The sequence below is a fragment of the Phacochoerus africanus genome, chromosome 8 (assembly GCF_016906955.1).
Source record: "Phacochoerus africanus isolate WHEZ1 chromosome 8, ROS_Pafr_v1, whole genome shotgun sequence".
Taxonomy (NCBI): Eukaryota; Metazoa; Chordata; class Mammalia; order Artiodactyla; family Suidae; genus Phacochoerus; species Phacochoerus africanus.
The window spans coordinates 147,442,823-147,466,445 of record NC_062551.1 but is presented as its reverse complement, the minus strand read 5'-3'; the positions used below and the strand labels follow the sequence as shown (position 1 = coordinate 147,466,445).

Here is a 23,623-nt window from a genome sequence, read left to right as displayed (position 1 = left end):
GGCTTTGTAGGGTAAATAAATAGGTTTTAGTTTGTAGTTCGCTATGCAGCACTGTCTGATTTTAAAAGTTACATGAGGAATCGGCATGGCTGGAAGCCAGGAGAAACCAGCCTTTGGTCCTGTTGTGACCTATCAGATACCTTCTCGAGACTTGCTCTCCTTCTCTGTCCAATGAGGAAGTTGTCCCAAATCTTTTGTTTATTTATTCATGAAGCATTTATTGGACATTTAATGGTGGTTACCCTGGATGCTGGATGGTCAGAGAAAGCGATGACAATTTTAATACTGGCTCTGCTTGGTTTGGCAAAAACATTTGATCAGACCCTGTCCAAGCTTGTCATCCACTAGTTTTAACGACAGACCGAGTAAAGTGGTGATGATCCATCACTCTGTTCTCTCTCTCTGGGCTCGGAGGTCTGTTGCTGAAATCCCCATGAGGAAATTGGGCTCAGAAGGTTTGAATAATTTGTGCTGGTCACACAGCTGATGGCTGGAGTCTGGATGGTTCCAAAGCCCGGACCTGCATCCCCACACTCCTCTCCACGTGAGCAGGAGTTGTTCTTGCCCTCTCTGAGGTCACTCCCAATGTTTCTAAACAAGTCCTCACAACACAATGTGAAAGGAAATATTCGGGGAAGGCTTGAAAGGAGGATTATGCTTCTGGCCTCTGTGGGGTGGCTCTGAGGAGGTATCTCAGAGGAGCCTAAGGATTCTGTTGGAAGCAGTGCTGATGGTTGCCTTTCCGCCTCTCCTGTAGCCCCTGTTTGTTTGGTAGCTACTGCTTCACTTCCCCAGTACCTGTTCGCCGAGCAATACTAGGCCAGCAAGAAGCAGCACCTCTGCAGTGTATTTTCCAACTTGAATTTCCTCCTTCGGCCTCCTCGGCCTGTTTACAAAGCCGCAGGCTCAAGTCAAGCAGAGATTTGGGGTGTGCTCACATAGGTGTTCCCCACAAAGTCTTGTCCGCAATCAAAGGGGAGAGTCACTTTCTCAAGGACCCAGCTTGCATGTGGGTTTCTAAAGAAACATGAAGAAACCAGTTTGTTGAGACTGGGAGCCAAGCTCGTCAAGGCACTGGGAGCTAATGTGAAAGCCATTTCCTGAAAATAGAGTTTTTCCTAAGTCTTGTCACCGTGGAAGGCTTCAGAAGTGCTGACTTGGAAGAGTTCCCGACATTGGGATGAGGACACGGGAAATCTCAGAAGACTTTTTTTTTTTTTTTTTTAAATTCCTGGGAATAGTTGTGCTTTTTGCAGAATTTTGCAAAGTTACTCTTTATTGAGCTCTTTTTGTGTGGATGGGAGAAGTGCCATCCTTGCACGGAACCTCACAAAACCCCTCTGAGCTCGCTATTATCACCACTTCTGTTTTACAAATTAGGAAAAGGGGCACGTCTGACCTCTCCACGACCACCCAGCTGGTAATGGGGGATTTTTTGGGTTTTGCTTTAAATACCTTTTCACCTTCCTTTTTTTTTTAGCCTTAAAATCTTGAAGAAAAATGTTGACCAGCATTTATTTGTTCATTAAAATTATATTGTGCATCAGAGCCCAGCGACTCATTGTTCATTGAAATGTTAGTTAATGATTATTGCTGAGAATCTTGGCATGTCGAGCTGGAGCCATTACAGGCTGGCCTGTTACCATGGTATTCGATATGCGTGACAGGCACCCTGGCTGGGAGAGCCTGAAAGAGGATACAGTCTGGAAGACCTGGGAGACATTTGTGTAATCATATTAGCATCACATTTATTCCTTAAAGGCTAACTCCTCTGATTCATGTCTCAGGGTCCACATTTTAACTCCCCACTCTCAAGATTGGATTTCTCGATTTAGAATTTCATCTTAAACTATTCATCCCTTTCATACTTGGCCTCTCCTCCTGCAACACATTTTAGAGATATGGTTATAGCATTTTTCTTAGCAATTTAAGTCACATTTCACCAGCAAATATGATTTTGGGGGAAACATCCATTTCATACGGCAGAAAGACCTAGCATCTGTAGATTCTCAAAAGTCTGGCAATTCATATTTCAATAAGATTCCAGCACAACACTAGACTAGAAATTTTAGGGTCACCAAGTTTTTTATGTAATCTAACCCCGTTTTCCATTTTATAGGTAAGGGAAACTAGACTGAGGGAAGCTAAATGACTTCATCAGGCATAGAGCTAGTTTGCAATTTGACATTATTATTAGCTTTTGTGATAAATTTTGATTTATAGTTTCTTCCTTAATGATTGTTCTAAAAAAAAAAAAAGCTTCTCTTTAAATAAAACACTAGGATTGCATTTATAGGAGTTCTTTCTATTTGGATACTGAATAGGTGAACATTTCATTTGGAAAACATCCAAAACAGGTTTACAGTAGCCTATTTGGGAATGTCCAAAACTAGTCTTCAACTCAGAATGCAACATGGCCACTGCGCTTTAAACCCACACGGTTGGTTTTCATTAAGTTATGTTTAAATTATTTTTTGAACAAGTATTTCTCCACCTCATTCCACGACGTTGCTCTGTGCGAGTGCTATAGGGGTTGTAAAGTGGAATAAAACAGTCCCTCAGTGGATTTTATCATTTTACAGAGGAGATAACGCCCATGGGAAACTCGAAGGTCCTTAGGGTGTCATTTGAAGGATCAAAGAGGGTGCAGATCCTTTGGTTCCTCAAGTTGTCAGATATCTTTGGGGTAATAACTGGTTTGCCTTTTTTTTTTTTTTTTTTCCCTTTTGGTCTTTTTGCCTTTTCTAGAGCTGCTCCCACGGCATATGGAGGTTCCCAGGCTAGGGGTCTAATTGGAGCTACAACTGCCTGCCTGCACCACAGCCACAACGGTGCCAAATCCAAGCCACATCTGTGACCTACACTCCAGCTCACGGCAACACTGGATCCTTAACCCACTGAGCGAGGGCAGGGATCGAACCTGCAACCTCATGGTTCCTAGTCAGATTTGATAACCACTGAGCCACGACGGGAACTCCAATAACTGGTTTCTAAATGGACTAGATTTTTTTTTTCTTCATGAGAAGGCTTAGCACAGTGGAGGGAAGTGGGTGCTTGGCTTCGAGCATGTGGAATATAAACATTCTTAAAGCGCCTATTTCATCATGTCACTCCCCAGGTAAAAATCATTTTAACAACTCTTTATTTTTAAGCAAATAGACATTTATTCATTTGCTCATTCAAAGAAGTATTTACGAAGTGCCTGCCATATGTGTAAAAATCCAACTCCTCTTCCTGGCCTGACAAATCCCCACAGTCTAGCCCCATCATTTCTATTCCATTTAGTTGTTTTAGTTCCAAAAGCCCCCCTTCCGCAACTGACTTTGTATTATAATTCCTGACTTTGGGGTCTCTCTCTCTCTAGATTGTGACCTTTTCTAGCATAGAAACAATCTCTTTATCTTTGAACACCCAATTTCCAAGTATACAGATAGCCCAGTGCTTAGTCTGTTTAGAGGGTTTTCTTGAGGTCAGAGGATCTAGAATGCAGGGTCCACATGGACAGGGATTTTGTTATGCTCATTTTTGTATCCTTAAAATCTAGAATAGTTCCTGGCCCAAAGCACTCAACACTTTGTGTTTGGTACTGTGTGGCAAACTCTCTGAATGCTCTAAAGTGCTCTCACCCAAGCTTTCCTTCTTCCTGTTTAAATCTGACCTCAAATTCAAGCCCCAGTCCCATCTCACCAGAGTCCTGCTCCCCTCCCCTCATGAACTCCGACAGCACCCTGGACCTGTGCCAAACGTACTGAGTTCATAAGGCGTCTGTATTGTCCTGTGCGCTATTACTCTTTGCTGCCTTTTTTTTCCCCCCCCCAATTCTTTATAGGGCTGCAACACGGCATATGGAAATTGCCAGGCTAGGGGTCAGATCAGAGCTGCAGCTGCCAGCCTACCTCACAGCCACAGCAATACAGGATCAGAGCTGCATCTGCAACCTGCACCACAGCTCATGGCAACACCAGATCCTTAACCCACTGAGTGAGACAAGGGATCGAACCCGGGATGCCACGGATACTAGTTGGATTCATTTCCACTGCGCCACAATGGGAATTCCACACCTTACTTCTTAATCTTTAATTTCTTCTCCCGAGAGAGTACGTTGCTTAAGAACATGGAGCTAGATTTGACATGGTTTCTGGCCTTCCAGAAAGGACAGGATTGATTTACGGGATTATTCATTTAACATAGTCATTAGATCTGGAAGTTTAGGCATTTTAGGGTCTCCAGTTCCTTTTGTCCTTAATGGTTGGATTCCCAGGTCCCTGAGCATTTGTGTGGGTTTGTGTCCATACATAATACCAAATAGCGAAGGCTTGTACACTTAAAATGCCCCCCACCCACCGAAGAAGAAAGGCACAGCCATTTAAACACCACCTTTTTTTTTTTTTTTCCCTTTGAGGTGAAATTTTCAAAAACCTTAATGAAGATGTAGCTGGTAGGGAGGGGGGTAATTAAAAGTTAGGAGAGTGGAAATTTGGCACCATCTGCAAAGCTTTCGGGCACCGCAGCTTTCTTCCCTGTCTGAGAGGCTGCCATGTGCGTTGTCATATTACTTATAGTCAAGTTACACTGGTGAAAGGCTGAATCTCTCTAACATGTGGAACTGATTTACTTGCTCTTTCCCTTCTTATCCCCTTTGAAAACCAAAACAACAACAACAAAATTCAATAACCCTTCAGAAGCTTTATTGCATTTTAGGGAAGTGTTTCCATCTTGTTTTGCCTGTCTTTGTTCTCTGGGCTCCTCTTTGCCCACCGGCTCTCCTGGTTTAAATGCTACAACAGGAAATCAAGTGATCGAGAGGAGAAACTTTGCTTGTTCAAGAGACGAGATTACTGCTTTAGATTTTCCCTGCTAACTCCGACCGCAGGCTGTCCCTTTTCCCCTGTAATTTCTTTTGAGGGCTAGGGTGGACCAAACCGACAGCCCTTTGTAAAGGTGACACTCATCACCGACTTAACGATTCTCCCACAAGACTTTTTTTGGCTATTCAAGGCTCACGTTGGTTTGAAACATGTTAAGTTCAATGCCATCAGACGCCCTGGGAATTCATTATTTGAGTTCTTTTGCAGACGTGAAGTATAAGAGGGGCTGTGTATGTATATACTTAGAGCTGAAAAAGGACAGGGAAGGAAAAGCGGAGGTGAGGGGGAAAGACTCTGTTAATAGATTGTTGAGAGAAGGGGAACAGTTTATCTTAAAGAGAAAGGATATTTCCTTCCTTTTTGCAAGCTAGTTGAGTAACCAACTAAAATAATGCCTGGATTAACAGACACACATTAATGCTTGTTTAATGCTTAAAATGAACAAATGCACTGTGCTAAGGAATCATGGCATGGGCCACTTGTCAAAGAATTTACAACAAAGCCAGAACCTGGAAATCCAAAAGAGTGGAAGGAAGTAGGCTAATCAGTGGTTGGTTTTTACCAAGTGGTTAGGCGATAGCTTTTTTTCCCTTCTTCTTCCTTAGCATATGTTCCAAGTTTCTATGGTGAACATAGTATTTTCATTGTAGCATAGACTATCTTTGCTCCAGAAGTTCAGAAAGGGAAGCGATTACCTTTGGGAGGTTGTTAAGAATGAGGTGGGGGAGTTCTCATGGTGGCGCAGTGGTTAACGAATAGACTAGGAACCATGAGGTTGCAGGTTTGATCCCTGGCCTTGCTCCGTGGGTTAAGGATCCGACGTTGCTGTGAGCTATGGTGTGGGTTGCAGACGCAGCTCAGATCCCACATAGCTGTGGCTCTGGCATAGGCCGGCAGCTACAGCTCCAATTCGACCCCTAGCCTGGGAACCTCCATATGCCGTGGGAGCGGCCCTAGAAAAGGCAAAAAGACCAAAAAAGAAAAAGATGTGGGACTTGAGTTGGTAAATATTTATACAGGTATTTTTGTTCCCCTGTACCTCTGTCATAGAATAACTATCATTAAAAGAATATTCTTAAGAAATTGACAAGGACAAAATGAAATAATGGTATAACAGTCAAGATGGTTTGGGTAATTAACATGGTATGTGAAATACATTCATAATGTTTTAGTGCAGTTCACATAAATTCATCTTCACATTTTTGTAAAGGTATGTAGAGTACCTAGGACTAGAGAAGCATTGGTTTTTATCGTTTTTTATATATAGCAACCTTAGAACAAAATAAGGAAGTCTGTTGGGCAGGACATGTGCGTCTGGGGTACCATATGCACAAGGTCATCTATTGTGTACTGATTTCGTTTTGTTTTAAATTCCCAATCTAGGCCTCTTCCTCTGCCATGGTTTTCAGTACCTAAGCATTTCCCTTTGTCATGAAACTGGAACAGCCCCATTTCTTGCAAGTCACTGTGGTATTCATGATCGAGTTTTTATAAGTGAGGGTCAAGCTTGAGACCCTGCAGTTATTTTTTCATCTGAAAGCTCTCAAGGTGATCTAGTACAAACAGTTCTTTGTAGATAGAGTTCGGTTGTATCTCTGAGTGTATGTCGGCCCCCCCCCCCCTTTTTTTTTCCGAGTGTGTTTATTCCTCTTTGAAAAAAGTTTGTCGTTTATCCATCGTAAAGGAAATTCGTGCTCCATTTTGAGATTGGGAGGATGGGGATGAAAGAATCCATGTTCTGGTTTCATCATTCACAGGCAAGCCCTGTTACTATTTTGGTCACTTTCTAGAGTTTACTATAGTTTTCTCTATTGAGACAATGTTTACATAGAAATGATACATAAACTTTGGAGCTAGGCAAATTTTGCACCCGGATCTGGCCACTTATTTACAATGATCTACATTTGGGCAAATGAAGAGTTCGCAGACCGCCAGTTTTCTCATCTGTAAGATGATGAAATAGTAGTGACTATGAAGGCCTGTTGTGAGTATTAAGTGAGAAGATGCTCTGCCAACACCTGAATCCACCCCAAGGCCCTTGTGAAAATGCACAGTAGCGCGCGTACGTGTAACGTCCCCCCCTCACACATGCATATAATTAGAATAATATTTGTATATTTAAATACTGATTTTTAAATGTTAGCAACAAAAATCATCATAAACATTTTTACTAACCGCATAATGTATGTTTGATTGGATGAAGAGTAATTAATCAATCCCCTATTCTTGGACATCTAGGTTACTTTTTATTTCCCTTTTCAGTGGTAACCTTTTCAGTACTCCTGATAAACTATTTCATGGAAGTTCTCAAGCCAGGGATGGAGTCTGTGCCATAGCAGTGACAGCACTGGATCCTTAACCCACTGAGCCTCCAGGACTCCCAAAAATCACAAGTTTAGAGGTTTTTTTTGTTTTTTTTTGTTTTTTAATGCTGGGGATTTATGCCACCAGATCTGTGATCTCAGGGTGCAGAACGATGAGCCTCCTTAGAGAATGTCAATTTTCTGGACCTTCCATATGTTTAGCAGTGTGAGCTTAAATCAGATGACTTCTGACCTCAGCAGGAGTGAACCCTTATAACCTATAAAAGTTTATTCATTGCATATGTTGAGGGGAGAATAAAGTCAGGCATATGTTTTCTTCCTTAAAACATTTAAATTAAGTTGCCATGTACTCCCTGTCTGGTGATTGTTGGAGTTGGTTTTGATGACCACACTTTCTTAAGTGGTTAATGTTGGTCAATCTCTCTCTCTTTTTTTTTTTTTAGGGCCACGCCTGTGGCATATGGAGGTTCCCAGGCTAGGGGTCGAATCAGAGCTACGGCTGCCAGCCACAGCCACAGCCACGCCAGATTCAAGCCACGTTTGCGACCTACACCACCATTCATGGATCCTTAACCCACTGAGTGAGGCCAGGAATTGAACCTGTGTCCTTATGGATGCTAGTCAGGTTTATTTCCACTGAGCCACAGCAGGAACGTCATTGTTGGTCAATATCTTGAGATAACAAAAGTGATCTATATTTAAAGACCCCCCCCCCCACCTTTGGCCATAATTCCTAGAATAGTAGGAAGACCAGAGTGGAATGAAGCTATTAGTGAACCGTCAGCCAAATTGGCTTGTGACAGAGACCTGTAAACATCAAGAGAATATAAGCTTTTGAATAAAAATCCAGGCCTGCATTTTCTTCGCAGAAACCAGGGAGGGAGCCCAACAGAATCTCATTAGGCTTGTAGAGGTATTTATTTATTCACTGTGGTTTTATGCTATACCACTCATTTAAATATCTAGTTAAAATTTGGCAGAGCTATTGGAAGAATGAAGGTGGGGCCAGCCGTCTGGACTGACCATCTTATTCAGCACTCATGTAATTGTTCCTGTTTCAGTTAAATGGAATTCTCTCGCCATCTGTTAAGCAGGCGCAATTAAAGAGAGAGGTTTGGGAGGGAAAGATAGTAGGGAGGGTGGATCGGTGCAATGAGGATCTGGGGACAGAGAAAAACTAAGTAAGATCAGCCCTTAAGAGGTAGGGAGAGTAGTAGGCTACACACACACACACACATGCATGCACGCATGGGTGGGCACAGAGCAGATGTCTTTTTTTCTTCTCTTGCATGAGAGGTAGAAGAACTGTATTCAAGTGTTACATGACTCTTTAGTTTCCAGCTTCATTTCGGATGAACCTTCTCTTTGGGGTAAGAGGAGGAAGGCCATGCTCAAGGAATAAAAGAACGGAATATCCAAAGAGGAGATGTGATTAAATTGTGTGATATAAGTTTAGAGCATCCAGCTTGGATGAGACTCAGGTAAAGACACCTTTTTTTTTTTTTTTTTTTTTTCCTTGCTGAAAATTCAGGTTAGGGCAGTAGCACTGGATGGGAAGCTAAAGAACTAAGTTGTGTTACATACTTAGTGTTTGAGGGAGCAATTAATATGTAGCCTCAGGGAAGGCTCAGGAGACCTTGTCTGTGAATTGCTAGGTGAGTCTCCAGTTTTGGTACAGTCCGGTTTCATCTGGATTGCAGATTGGGGTGTAGTTTTTTTTTGCTTTTTTTTTTGAGTATTTATAAAAGCCTAGTTAACAGATTCTTATCCTATTTTTGAAATGCATAAATGATTTTTTTAAATGTACAACAACATTTGACTAGTATATAGTTTAAAGAGACTGCTTAGAATGTATGTTTAAAGTAGATTTATTAAGTACAGCATACACACAGCCAAGTGCTCCCTCATAGGTGTACAGCTGGGTGAATTCTTACAAAAGTGGGCAATGTATCCCCGTAACCAGTGCCCAGATCAAGAAGCAGAACATTTTAGCATCCCAGAAGCAGGCTTCGTGCTCTATTCTGTTCACTCTCGTACCAAAGCCCCGGCTTCTAAGTTTAGCGTGGTTTTGAACTTGATATAAAATGGCACTCTATTCTTTGTGTTCTGGTGTCTGGCTTCTTTCATTTTATGCTTGTGAACATCATCGTGTTGATGTATGTTGCAGTTGTGTGTTCATTTTCATCGCATCTGAATATTCCACTATGTGAATACATAGTTTGTTCAATTGCTGATGGGCATTTAGATAATTTGCAGGTTGAGGCTATTCTGAGTAGCACTGCTGTGAACTTTCTTAAGCTCTTCTTTTGCTAAACGTGAACACATTTGTGCTAGGTATATACCCAGATGGGAACTGCTGGGTCAGAGGATATGCATATTATTAACTTTAGAAGATACTATCGGTTTTCCAAAGTATGTGTTTTAATAAAGGAAAGGTCAGTTTTGTCTTTAGATCGGAGTGCTCAGTTGCCCTGAGCTTCAGAATACGACATCTTACCGTTGTCGTGTTCTTTTGATTATGGAAAAAACCATAACTGATAGAAAGGAGTCAGTAAACTCTTTCTCCTTAAAATAACTTATTAAAACTCTTCACCCGTTTTAATGATCTTTTCACTCCTGCGGAGTGTAGTGTTGCATCTGGTGTTTGATGAGACTGAGAAAAAGTAATGGGCAAGAACAAGCAGTATCTTTGCCTTTACGTCCAGGGGTTTGTACACTGAGGAGATTGACTCAAACGCCCTCCAGATTGTGCTCCTCTTAAGAGTTCAAATTTCAGGAATTCCTTTGGACCTTCAGGGAATTGGAATAAGAGAAAGTGACAGCTTGGAAATAGTGTGGAATGCCCCCCCCCACCCTAACCCCCTTACTGTGAGTAAATCCTTAGAGAGGACAAACAAGCCAACCTTTGGGATTGCTTGTCATGTCCATGTTTTTGGACTCTTGATGTCCATGTTTTAGGTTTTTTTTGGTTTTTTGTTTGTTTTTTTCTCCAATGGACTTGTCATGTGCATGTTTTAGTTTTTTCCATTTCAACTTTTCAAGTCTTTTAACAACCAAGAAACTCTTGAGGTCACCAAAATGTCATCTGGGTATATCATTTGGAATTCCTGGCTCTCAAATGAAGAATAAAATCCCCAGAACACTTTGTATTCTATGCCTTACACAGTTTTAGATAGCAATAGAAAGTAAAGAAAGACCAAATCTTTGGGATTTTTTAATTACTCCTGATGTCAACTATACACACACACACATATATATACAAATATATATATAATTATACTAGCACATTATATATATCTTCCTTAAAATGAAATGGATAGAAAAAACTCAAATCCTTATTGATTTTTTTCCTGCTATCAGGATTCCTAGATTATCCTGAACAAAAAGGTGATGTGAATAAACTTAATGGCTTTACTGGAAGCAGTGCTTGTTTTTAAACTGAAGATCTTGGGTTTAGACCTCAACACTTGAATTTTTTTTACCTGCGGTACATTTTGTAACTTCTGCGCCACAGTTTTCAATCTGTAAAATTGGTTTCAGGTTGCCACCTACCACATAGGGTTGTTGTGAGGATCAAATGTCATTTATGTGAAATTGTAAACTATGAAAATACTAAGCCTAATAAGCCTTTGAGAGCTGGGCTTAGCAGGCCCTGCATTTTAAGAAACACTATTACTGTCCATTAAGCCAGAGCATAATGGAAACTCACTCTAAACCTTGAGATCTTGTGCACACAATAAGCCTGTCCTTTTAACCTTGCATCAGACGTGACTGGCTGACCTGTTTAGTTGTGAGTTACTTATTTAGGCTCTGCTGGCCTTTCACTAACACCCTCCCCACCCTGCCGCCATCCCCCGGGGAAGGAGAAGGGCAAAAAGTTGTTTACCTGGTGATAGCTCACTCCAAACTCTTACTCTAGCAGGTCATCTTTCACTTCTGGGTGGTTAGAGGGTTGTATAAAAGAGGTAGTTTATAGGATCACCACTACCCATATTTGTAACTTCTCTCTTTTAAAATTTTCTTTTACCACTGATATTTATTAGGTGTCAAGCATATAGAAATGCTTACAAGCCATAGAAAGCTCTGCATAAAAGTATTGGCAACCATCCTCAATAATCATTGAGATAATAAATGAGTAAACAAGGAGGGAATACAGCCTGGCAAACACTTCCTGGCTTGTATTCCTTATGTCTACTGAGGAATTCACCTTTGAACAAAAAGAAGAGGGAAGGATCTGAGGTTCTTCATTAGGCTTGGCCCTTGGTGGATGTTGGTGTTGAGCAAAGGGTCTGGTTGGCTTCCCAGGACGTGTGTTACTCCATCAGTCTCTTCTCGGGAAGCACCTTCCAGGATTAAAAACAGATAATGTACCAACTGAAAGACGGCTGCCAGAAATAAGAAATTGGCCACACCCATCCAGTTCTGGAGACACTACATGAATTATGTTAAATTTTGGTAAAGGTGCACCCTTGGAACCAAAGCGGGTTGTAAAGATCAAATTATGTAGAAAAAGAGAAAATGGTCTGGGAATGTAGCTGGCAATGACATTGACCCAGCCTCTAAAGCATTGTTGTCCTAGTGAACTAAGTTCTTCAACCCCGTAAACTAGGGATGAGGGTCTGCAAATTCACAATCCTTTCTCCAAAACGAGGTCTATTTTGGAATTCAAAATCCTGATGCCCCTTGATGATGAAACCCCCAGAGTGAGATCTAAAGCAGAACCCTATAATCAGGTCCATTAATACAAAAATACTTACATCAAGTGGCTTAATAAAGATGATGAACACACATTAGTTCATTAGGATTTACTGCCAATAGTTCAGGTTATGCTGTATTTTGCACACAAACGTGTTAAACGCAAAAGTTTTGGTTTTTGGAGCCTTTTTGAATTTTGGAATCACATAAGGGGTTGTAGATCTGCATTATGTTTGGGTGTCAGCTTCTCACAGGAGGGTTTTTCACATGTGTCGAGCTACCATGCAGCGCCTGTCCATGAGACCATAGGGTTAGTAGCACCATAACTGGAGGCACACTGCTCGGGTCCAAATTCGAACCTTGCTGAATAACTTTGAGTGAGTTATTTAATTTCCCGGGGTCTTAGTTTTTCATCTCTGGAGCTGCAGTAACTTTCTTATAAAGATTTTAAAAGATATGCATATGAGGTACATGGTGCATTGCATTAGGCCTGCAATAAAATACGCTTCCCTTTCCTCATCTATATAATGAAGATAGTAATAGAGCCTGTCACAAGGGTGTTTTATGGGACTTCAGTAAGTAAATAGATGTAACATGCTTAGAATAGTCTCTGCCCCTCAGTAAGCACTTAATAAATAATAGCCAATGTCATTATACCCATTACTAAAAATCTGTATCCTTTCCTATCAACAGAGTCATTTTTAGGGGAAAAAAGGACAATAAACATCAGTTGAATGAAAGAACGGTGCTTTGAAAAATTATGATAAGTCATCATTTTCCAGAGTGTAATTCCATCGCATTCCTTCTCAGTTCTTCCCAAATGTGTTTGCTTCCCTTCCCCCAGACATGCCCCATCCTCCTCCACCCCCTTCCCCAGCACCTCAGTCTTCCTTCATTTGCATAGCACTTGATGAACTTGGCACTTGCCTTCCTCACCACAACCATGCAGGTGTGTTAGGCTGTCTGGGAAGCTGTCCCAGATGCTGACAAACCCTTGGCAGTAGGATAGAAGGGAAAAAGGGAAATTTTGGCTGACATCTCCAGGTCTCACTCCTTACTCATCTGGAGAGTTGCAGAGGTATCTTGAAAGTTTAAGGATAAATGATGAAGCTGCCGGGTTTTCTTTCTTTCTTTCTTTCTTTCTTTCTTTCTTTCTTCTTTCTTTCTTTCTTTCTTTCTTTCAAGTCTCTAACAGATACATTTCTTGGATTCTCATATTTTTAATCTGTTATAGGCTAATCAGTCATCACAAGATGACTGGTCCATGATGCTGGGGTGTGGTGAAGTCGTAAGTCTGCAGGGAAGTTACAAATGCAGGCAACATCTGCAGAAGCGGGTACTGGTGAGGCAGAGAACAGTGGAAGAATGTGTGTGCCACAGTTTGGACTAATGTCTTGGCAAGGCTCTCCTATTTCCTGACATGTAAGAACTGGATCCTCTTAAGGCCACACATATTTGGCAAGCCCTGTTGTGTTACTCTTTCAAGGGGCTGCTTGGGTAATGAAGGTGATAGATAATATTGGATAGGTACTGGTTAGACAGGGACACGAGAATATGGGGGGGGGACCCCTTTTTGAAGAGCTTTATTACATTAGATTGTATGTCTGTAAACAATTACAGCGTTCAGGGAGTGCAGGATTTAAATGAGAAACACGACTTTGTCAGATTATACCAGCCGGATAAAATGGCATGGGCTCCGGAAATCTATAATTAAATGTATTTTTGAAAATGAAAAATACGGTGTAACATCTGGTTTATTTCACTACAGAAGTGCCTGGGTATTGCTTACACAAGTATGATTGACTTTGGCTGATATTTGGATGTCTCTGTAAAAGCAACTATTTTGAGGAAGATTTTTTCTGCTTGATTCTGTTGGTGTTGTAAACAGATGATTCACACACACATTCGTATAGAAAATGGCTGTCTTGTTGGAGAATCTCACATTGGTTCATTTTCCTTTCCTTGCAGCGGATATTCAACTCCTTTGTTTACACCGAGAAAATCTCCAACGGCGAGAGCGAAGTACAGCAGGTAAGGGGTGATTTACTACTTGACATTCTCTGCCTTTGTCTTGCTTTCGGATGTGGCTCCAGGTGAGGTTGTCTGTGGCTCTCTGGCTATGATTTTCTATACATCTTAAGCAAAAGGGTGACAGCCTCCCCTTTGAAGTTCTTATAAGCAATTGAAATAATGGTTATATAGAGGGTTGCCTGCTATTCATGTTAGACTTTGAAAATATTATATAGTTTCTTTTTATTGTCTTGGGAATTCCTAACCACTCAGTTTTTTAAAACATTATTAGAGATTATTTCATCTGTAGAAAACGTGTCCAGGCTTTGGAATCAGACAAACCTCAGGTCCAATTCTGGTTTTCCCATTTACTTGATGACCCCCCAGGAAGCAATCCCGTCTTTTGAGCTAAGTTTCCCAACCTTAAATCAAGGGGACATAGTAATATCGGCCTGATGAGGTTGTGAGGATTAAATGAAGGAATGGCAAATTAACCAAGAATAAGTGAAAGGTTCTTTCATAGAGGCAGCTCAGTGGATGTTGGCTTTTTTTTTTTTTTTTTTTGGTGGTGGTTCTTTTATTTTTCTCTCCTCTTCTTGTATTCTTCCTTTGCTGCTTTTCCTCTCTTCTTCTTTCAGCGCTTTGTGAGGTCAAAGAGTTCTGAGGCCAGATTCTACTTACTTTATTTATAGCTGGCTTCAAATAGACTGCTTCCTAAATTAAAACAGAGCATTGGTGAACTTGGTCATAAATAATTGATCTGTGCTTGAAAAGAAGAGTGGTAAAGGGGATTCTGGGTTTTAATTTCAGCTAATCCACCAACTTCATTACACTACGTGACTGCCAACTGGTAATTTGAAGCCAGGTTGGAAACTTAAGTAAAAAATAGGACCAAGCTAAAAAGTGTGTTAGCGGAGTGCTTCCTTGGAATAAAAAGAAAACTTTAAGGAAAATATGTAATAAACTCTCTGAGATGCTGCCTTTGTCTTATTTATGGAAAACTGCTTGGCTTGATCTGAACTCTGGAAGTGCTATGCAAGAGGAAAAAGTTTTGCAAGTATCATTAAAGCAAAGTTATTTATAGGATATTTATTTATAATAAATTACTGTGGTTTGATCCTGAAGTTCAGTATCTCCTATTTATAGACATTAAAGATTTCTATTGGTGTCTGCAGGTTAAATTTAGAGGACATAAACTGTTATGTATGGACCCCTTTTCTTAGCTTTAGCTATTTTTAAAAACTAAGGACCCGAAATTGCAGTGAATGTGGTTTGCTGTATCAAAGCGTACCTTCCTAATGCCTGTCTTATTTTATTCCAGCAAACTGGAAAGTGGTTTAGGGTCATGAAATTTAAAAGAGTTTTTAATAGGGGAAGGTTTCTACACAAAGCATGTTCGAGGAAACTCTTGGGGAGACCAAAGGCCATTTGATAACATTTTAAAGAAACTGATCCGGGGGTATCGGTTTTGCTGCTTTTCTTGAAGTAACAGATACACATTCCTCCTTCAGCTGTTTTTCAACATGAAAATTGTTTAGTTTTCTTGGACTGATGTCATAGCTTTATTTATCTAGCTATGAACAAGTTTGGAAGCCTTCCATAATAATTTTTTAAATTTATAGCAGCTGATTGAGCACTTAGAGAACCCTGGTGATTTCAATATATTATCACATTGGTTTTTCCATGTAACCTTGAAGTAAAGAATACTTTCCTTATTAGAGATGAAGTAAGTGAAACCCCAAAAGGTAGAATAATTTAGCCATCATCTCATGACTAAAAAAGAAGAGAGCTGGTTTTCAAAATAAGTTTGACACTTAAGTTATATTATCTGTGTTTTTATTTTAACAAAGTCTATTTTTAAAACCTATATTTTCACACAAAATAGAGGTCTCTGAACTGTCTTTAGCTGAGTAAGTCAAATGAAGGAAAGTCACCACCACATGCTCAATTCTGACTCTCCTCTCTTTGTCAAAGAGATCTGTTTTATATTGACCCAGAATGTTTGGGTTTTTTTGGTCTTTTGTCTTTTTAGGTCCTCACTCATGGCATATGGAAGTTCCCAGGCCAAGGGTTGAATCAGAGCTATAGCTGCCAGTCTACACTACATCCACAGCAACGTGGGGTCTGAGCTTCTTCTGGAACCTACACGACAGCTCACGGCAACCTTGAATCCTTTAACCCACTTGGCAAGGCCAGGGATCGAACCTGCGTCCTCATGGGTACTAGTTGGATTCATCATTGCTGAGCCACAATGGGAACTCCCCAGAATGTACTTTTAACTTTTCTCTAAGTTCTCCTGTCTCTCTAGAAGAAGCCTGAACAAAATAGCTCTTATGCATCCAGTATTTCGTAATGATCTAATTCAGTCATTATCCTCTAGCCTAAATTTTAAAATACCCAGGCCCTGGTTAATTTCTGCTTCTGCAACAAGATTTCCAGGCCCTTTCAGGCTTCCGGTCACTCTACTTATTAAAAGCTTATATTTGCATACTTACCGTTTGGCTCTCACTTCAGTATTATGATGCTTTTGTGGCTTGAAGAGGACAGGAGTTATCCCAAGTGAGAAAACAGACTCTGACAAATTCTTGACTTTGTTGCTAGCTGCCCAGGAACTCTGGGCCCTGTGATCCTGGACAGGACCCAGGATGAAACCTTTAGGGAAAGGCCTGCCTGTTAAGTTTCCAAATCTCTAACACATCCCTCATCACAATGGCCCACACTCTGATACACATTATCTCCTCGAAACTTTTTAACTCCATAAAACAGGTGGGGTTATGCTTACGAATCCGTTTCAGAAAGGTCAAGGATCCCTTCTAATCCCAGCCAGGAACTGAGCTGTCTTTTTAGAAATCAGGAAACATATCAAACATGTAAAGAGGATATAAAACATGTATGAGTGGAATAAAGAAATAACACATTCAAATGAACATCTCAACCTATCACCCATATAAGAAAGAAAGCATTGCTAGTGCTTTCAAAAGCCCTGGCGTGACCTTCCCCGGTGGTACCTTCCTCCCTCTCCCCAAGGGTATTATGTCCCGATAATTTGTTAGCCATTCTTTTGCGTGCGTGTGTGTATGTGTCTGAGACATACATATATCTATCTCCCCAAATTCATTATTTGACTCTTTTTGCTCTTGTTATATACATCTTAAGGGTATTGTTTATTTATGTATCTTGCTACTTTACCCGCCATTATATTCCTTAAAAGCATCTATGTTCACATCTGAAGCGAAGATGCATGTATTTTCAATTCTGTGGTGTTCCATTAAATATAGTTTATTTATGTATCTGTTTGTCTGTTGAAAATGTTTGGGTTGTTTGTAGTGGGTTTTTGTTTTGTTTGTTTGTTTCGTTTTTCTCCTGTTCATATCTCCTGGTACTTTTTTCGGTGGAATAATTCTTTGAATTGAAGGAATATTATTGTCCCAGCCTCTGTCAATGAAATGCTATTTTGTGTGTGTGTGTGTGTGTGTGTGTGTGTGTGTGTTTTCCAAGTGCCCTAGGTGGGGAGAAGGACTGTTGCGCTCAGGTGGACATCTCTTCTCTAGCGTAGAATTGCTGAGTGCCAGAGCATTCAACGTGACTGGATAATGCAACACTGCATCCACGGTGGTTGCCACGGGTTACCTTCCTGTAGACAGTGTACTAGAAATGTGCCACTCTATGTACCATCTTCATACTTGGCATTATTGAATTTTAATCTTTTGCCAATGCGGGGTACCTTAAATTTTATGTAATGAGTTTAATTAGGTTACTAATGAGATTGAAATGACTTTGTACATGTTTTTTGTTCACCCTGTGTGTGTGTGTGTGTGTGTGTGTGTGTGTGTGTGCGCGCGCGCGCCTTTTCGTTGTTCTATCAAATGTCTGCTAATGTATTTTGTCCATTTTAAAAGTTCAGATGTTGGAATTCTCGTTGTGGCTCAGCACGTTAATAAGCTTCTACATGCTGTGGGTGCAGCCATAAAAATTGAGCTGTTTGTTGTTTCTTTTAGAAATTTAAACATTCTCTACAGGATCTAGATCAGCTCTGTCCAAGAGAGCTCTGTGATGGTGATGGAGAGGTTTTGTATTGGCGTCAATCAAGCAGGTGCTAGTCACATGTGGCAACAGAGCACTCGAAATGTAGCTAGAGCTACTGAGTAATTCAATTTTAAATTTTTTTAAACTTGAATTTTAAATTTTTTATTTTAATTTTAATAAAATAGCCTCATAAGGCCATATCAGATTCTTTTGCAGATTTATGTTTCATCAATATGTTCTCCCAATGTGTGGCTTTTCAGTTGTCTTTATGATAGCTTAAAAAAAAGTTGAAGTTTTAATTTGAATAGTTTTTTTCAAATCAATCTTTCCCTTTTGGATCTCTGATTATTGTGTCCTATTACATTCCACGCCAAAGGTATAAAGATGTTGCCTTTCTCGTTTGGCTTTTATCCACCTGGAATTGATTTTAGTGTTGGATGTAAAGTAGATACTTAGTTTCTTTTTCCCCTGCCCCAGGTGTATTTTTATGTTGTTACACTATCTATTGAAAATTTGTCTTTTTTTGTTCATTTATTTTCAGTCATTAGTCAAGTTTCCACATATGTGCAAGTTTGATTTTTTTTTTTTTTTTTTTTGGTCTTTTGTCTTTTCAGGCCCACTCCCGCAGCATATGGAGGTTCCCAGGCTAGGGGTCTAATCAGAGCTGCAGTTGCCAACCTATGCCACAGCCACAACAACACAGGATCCAAGCTGCGTCTGCAACCTACACCACAGCTCACAGCAACGCCAGATCCTTAACCCACTGAGCGAGGCCAGGGAATGAACCCGAAGCCTCATGGTTCCTAGTCGGATTCGTTTCCACTGTGCCACAATGGGTACTCCAAGTTTGATTTGATTCTGTGGGTGTATTTACCTATTAATGTGCCAGTACCGCATATCCAAAAGGGTAACACCATCTCCTTCACTTATTTTTCTTAAGAGCCTCTGTGGCTCTGTGCTGATATATAAGAATTTTAGACCTTTGCTCTTGCATGTGAATTTTAGAATCGGCTTTCATTCTAGGGTGACTGAAAACCCTATTGGGATATTTTTGGTATTACCATAAATCTTTAGATGAATTTGGAGAGAATGTCTTTACTCATGATCTGTCTCTCCAATTACTTAGTAAGTCTACAGTGTATTTTAGCACAGTTTTATAATTTTGTTCACAAAAGATTTGAATATTGATGCATGTGGGATTTATTTTTCATTTTTTCTTTGTTATAAATATATCTTCAACAACTGTATTTTTCTAACTGTTGCTGTTAATTTCTATGTATTTATTTTATATCTAATTATCTTCTTAAGCCATCATTATTTCTATGCAGATAATCATATATGCAAATGAGATAGATTTGATTCTCTCTTTGTAATTTTTATCCTTTTAATTCTTTTCCGTGTCTGGCCACACTGGCCTCCGGAAAATATTGTATACGTTTGGTGATAGTGGCCACCTATGATATGTATTATTTTCATTGTTCAGTTTTATGTGTATGCCAATTTTGATTATCATTGCTTCTTTTATCTATTTTTTAAAACTGTTTTCAAATTTACAAGTATCTGTAGAGTCTTTTTAGTTTCCAGCTGTCTCTTCTTCCCCCATGATACTGAGAGCATAGCTCTTCAGGTTTGGTTTTATGCAGTGTCTTCTACCCAGTTTCCCATCTTGACCCAGTCTTGAGGTTTCTCTCTCATCTCTGACGCCCTGTGCTGCCATCCAGGTGGAAGCTCAAGGTCTCCAGGTTATGCCCAAGTTTCAGGGTAGAAGCAGGGTCTGCCACTGGCTTATTTCCCAGATTTGTGGCTCTTCCCTTGTGTGGACACTTAGTGCCCTAAAGGTGGTTTCCACTTTCATGCAGGACACTAACTTCTTATCAAGTGTAAGAACAATCACAACTGCCTCTAAGATTTGTTTGATAAGCTGGTAACTAAAACAGATTATTCAAAGTAGATTCTTGACCTACGTCTTCTTAATTATAGCTCACAGTCTTGAGTTGGAAAGAGACTACTTCTTTATGCATGTTTTTGTATGTTTCATGGTAGCTTGAATATTGACTTGCATTTTCCATCTGTCATTTTTCCTTTGGGGTGATGAAAACTAGAGCCTCATGGCTTCTTGCCTCCTCCTTTATTATCGAACCATACTGAGAGTTGGCTCTGACTTGTGCGTACTCTGTAACCTGGCAGTAAATCTAACATGTTAATATAATTCTGGTGAGGGGAGAAAAATAATTAAAACTAATAAAAAACACTTAGTGATTCTTGACTCTTACCACAACACTCTCTATGGGATATAGATTTTTTTTTTCCTTGCTTTATTCTCATTATTTCTTTTAAATTAACCTTCACCATGTGGTTCTAAATGGCCTAACAATGTGTTTTAAATCTTTAATTAGTTCAGTATATGTAGTTTCACTGCCAAAAAGCTATGGCAACAGCCTCAGGAAAATAAAAACCCCAACCACACATTCTTGAGTGGAGCACCTCCCCAGCCTCCAGTTTTGAATACTTGAAAAAATCAAGTTGTGTGAGCACAGAAGGGCATTCTGTGAGTTGGAACCTGCATCAAGAACAATAATTTTTTTGGCGTTCCCATCATGGTGCAGCAGAAATGAATCTGATTAGTATCCATGAGGTTGCGGGTTTGATCCCTGGCCTCACTCAGTGGGTTCAGGATCCGGCGTTGCCATGAGCTGTTGGTGTAGGTTACAGATGTGGCTCGGATCTGGCGTTGCAGTGGCTGTGGTGTAGGCTGGCAGCTATAGCTCCAATTAGACCCCTAGCCGTCGACCCTCTATATGCCATGGGTGTGGCCCTAAAAAGACCAAAAAAAAAAAAAAAGAAAAGAAAAGAAAGAAAAATAAATTTTTGATCAAGTGCCCCTGAAGATGTAGCAAAACATGGTCCATAAGACACAAAGCAGTGAAGGAAAAAAAAAAAAAAGGAGAAAAAGCTTCTGGGTGCACTTTATTGAATCACTAAGGAAATCAGAGCTACCTTGGGCATGTTTCGAGAGTTTACTCTTTTTCTCAAGTGCTGCGCTAGTATGATTTATGTTAACAATTTGTTTAATGAAATGGCCAGCATATTTTCATAATTAATGCAGTATTTTTATAAACTATTGATTGCTGGTAGTTGCTGATTTTAGAAGACTTCCGAATTCTTTTGAAAAGGGTGAACTGATGTAACTGGGTCCTTATAGATGAGATGTACCTGACATTGGGCCAAGGGCATTCCTCTAACCATCTCCTCTCTGCTATGGTATCAATATTCATTCTTCAGGGCCCCATCCATTAGCACATAAACATGCTGCTCCATCTTAAACACACAAACCAACCCCCCTTCTCTTGACCCCGTCTCCCACTCCAACTACTGCCCTCTTTCTTTCCTTTTGAGGCTCAGCCATCACAAGAGGTGTCTATACTACTAGATCCAGTTCTGTCTAAAACCTTCTCTGGCGCCACCAGTCCCACAGCACTGCTGTCTTCAGGGTCACTGGTGACTTCCGCCTGGCTGCATCCAGGGTCCTCACTGAATTTCATTAACAGTAGAACTGACAGTTGATCCCTCACATCTGCCTTCATGACTTTCCCGACTTAGGTCAGCAGGGTACCACACTTGCCTGCGTGCTGTTTCTTGGCACATTCCTGCCTCAGGGCCTTTGCACTCAGTCTCTTCTAACAGGTATCCTCGCTTCCTTCACATCTTTCCTCAGGTATCACCTTCTAAAAGAGGGGACCCCCGCATTTATACCTGCAGCCCACTCTGCTCGCCACTCCTGGTTTTCTGTTACTTTTTCTCTACCCCTTAACTACTTTTTTCATTTTTGGGTACTGGCTTTATAAAACTAGCTTGGAAATACTCCGAACTCCTTTACTTTGGAAAGAGTTTGAGGTTGGTGTTATTCCATCCTTTGATGTTAGGTAGAATTCACCAGAGCACCATCTGGACCTGGAGTTTTCTTTGTAGGCAGGTTTTTGATCATCCAGTTTCTTTAATAGCTATAGGTTTTGGGGTTTTCTGGGTGGGGGGAGGTGGTTCTTCCTTTTAAAAAATGTTCTTATCTCACTTTGCGTCAGTTCTGGTAAGTCAACTTTTTTCCCCAAGACATTCATCCCTTTCATCTAAGTTGTCATATTTGTTGGCATAAAGGTATGTATAATATTTTTAATCTCCTTTTAATATCTGTAGGCTAGGAGAATAATAGAGAACAATCAAAAACCAAAATGCTGTTTCTTTGGAAAAAAAATCAATAAAATGGATAAACTAGGTGAGGAAGAATGAAAGAATGAATGGGAAAGCAAATTAGTGATAAGCAGTTTTTCAAATCTCAAACTCTGCTTTCTTTTCCTTGTTTTTTTTCTGTTTTCCTTCCCTATATTTCAGGTTGAGCTCTTTTTCCTCTGAAATCAGAACTTTAGTTCATTGATTTTATTTTTTTTACCCCTTTCTTTTTATAAATAGAGGAATTTGAAGCTATAAACTTTCTTCTAAGCACTGCTTTTATTGTGTCCCACAAAGTTCGAATCAGATGTTTTTATAGCATCAATTTTTAAAACATTTTTTAATTTCCCTTGTGATTTCATCTTTGGCCTATGGATTACTTTGAAGTCTGTTGTCCAGTTTCCAAAACATTTGGGGTCTTCTCAGGTACTTACATTGTCACTGATCCCTATTTTAATTCCACTGTGGTCAGAGAACATACTCTGTATGATTTCAGTCAGTCTTAATTTATTGAAATTTTGGTTGTGGGTTTTTTTTTTTTTTTTTTTTTTTTTTTGCTATTTCTTGGGCCGCTCCCACGGCATATGGAGGTTCCCAGACTGGGGGCCGAATCGGAGCTGTAGCCGCCTGCCTACGCCAGAGCCACAGCAACGCCGGATCCGAGCCGCATCTGCAACCTACACCGCAGCTCAGGGCAACGCCAGATCCTTAACCCACTGAGCAAGGCCAGGGACCAAACCGGCAATCTCATGGTTCCTAGTCGGATTAGGTAACCACTGAGCCATGACGGGAACTCCGAAATTTTGGTTTTATGGCCCAATATATAATCTATCTTGAGAGAATATACCATGTGAACTTGAATAAATAAATATATATGTATATATTAATATATATGTGTATGTACATATATTCTCCAGTTGTTGGCTGTTATGTAGTTTCTGTATCCATTAGGTTAAGCTGGTTGGTCATTTATTTTAGGTTTGATTTTTATTTTGTCTAATTTTATCATTTGCTGAAAGGAGGATTCATATCTTCAACTATAATGGTGGAATTGGATATTTTTCCATGTATTTAATTCTGTGCCTTTTTATCTTCTGTATTCTGAAGTTTCATTATTGGGCATATATACATTTAAGATTGTTAGATCTTCCTGATGAGTTATTTTAAAATTCTATTCTTTTCTTTTTGAGGGGGGGATACCTGTGGTATACCTAAATTATTGGGCCACGGATCAAACCTATGCCACAGCTGTGACCCTAGCCGCAGCAATGAAAACTGGCAGAGCCTTAACCTGCTTCACCACCAGGGAACTCCTGAAATGTTATTCTTTATCTCAGATGATAATACTCTTTCCTTGAATTTTGTTTTCTCTGATATCAACATAGGTACTCTTAGCTTTTATATGATTACTGTTTTTGCGTGGTGTAACTTTTGACAAGCATTTACTGTCTCTGTCTCTTTTGCTTAAAGTGTGTA

General features: G+C 40.1%; 1 protein-coding gene across 1 annotated transcript in view; it reads left to right on the top strand.

Moving 5' to 3' along the window:
• The window catches only part of CACHD1 (cache domain containing 1), a 234,174-nt gene that overhangs the window by 73,412 nt on the left and 137,139 nt on the right, over window positions 1–23,623 (top strand). The window contains exon 2 of the mRNA XM_047788785.1: window positions 13,856–13,918. Within this exon, the coding sequence (XP_047644741.1) occupies window positions 13,856–13,918 (63 nt within the window). The remainder of the gene's footprint in view (window positions 1–13,855; window positions 13,919–23,623) is intronic.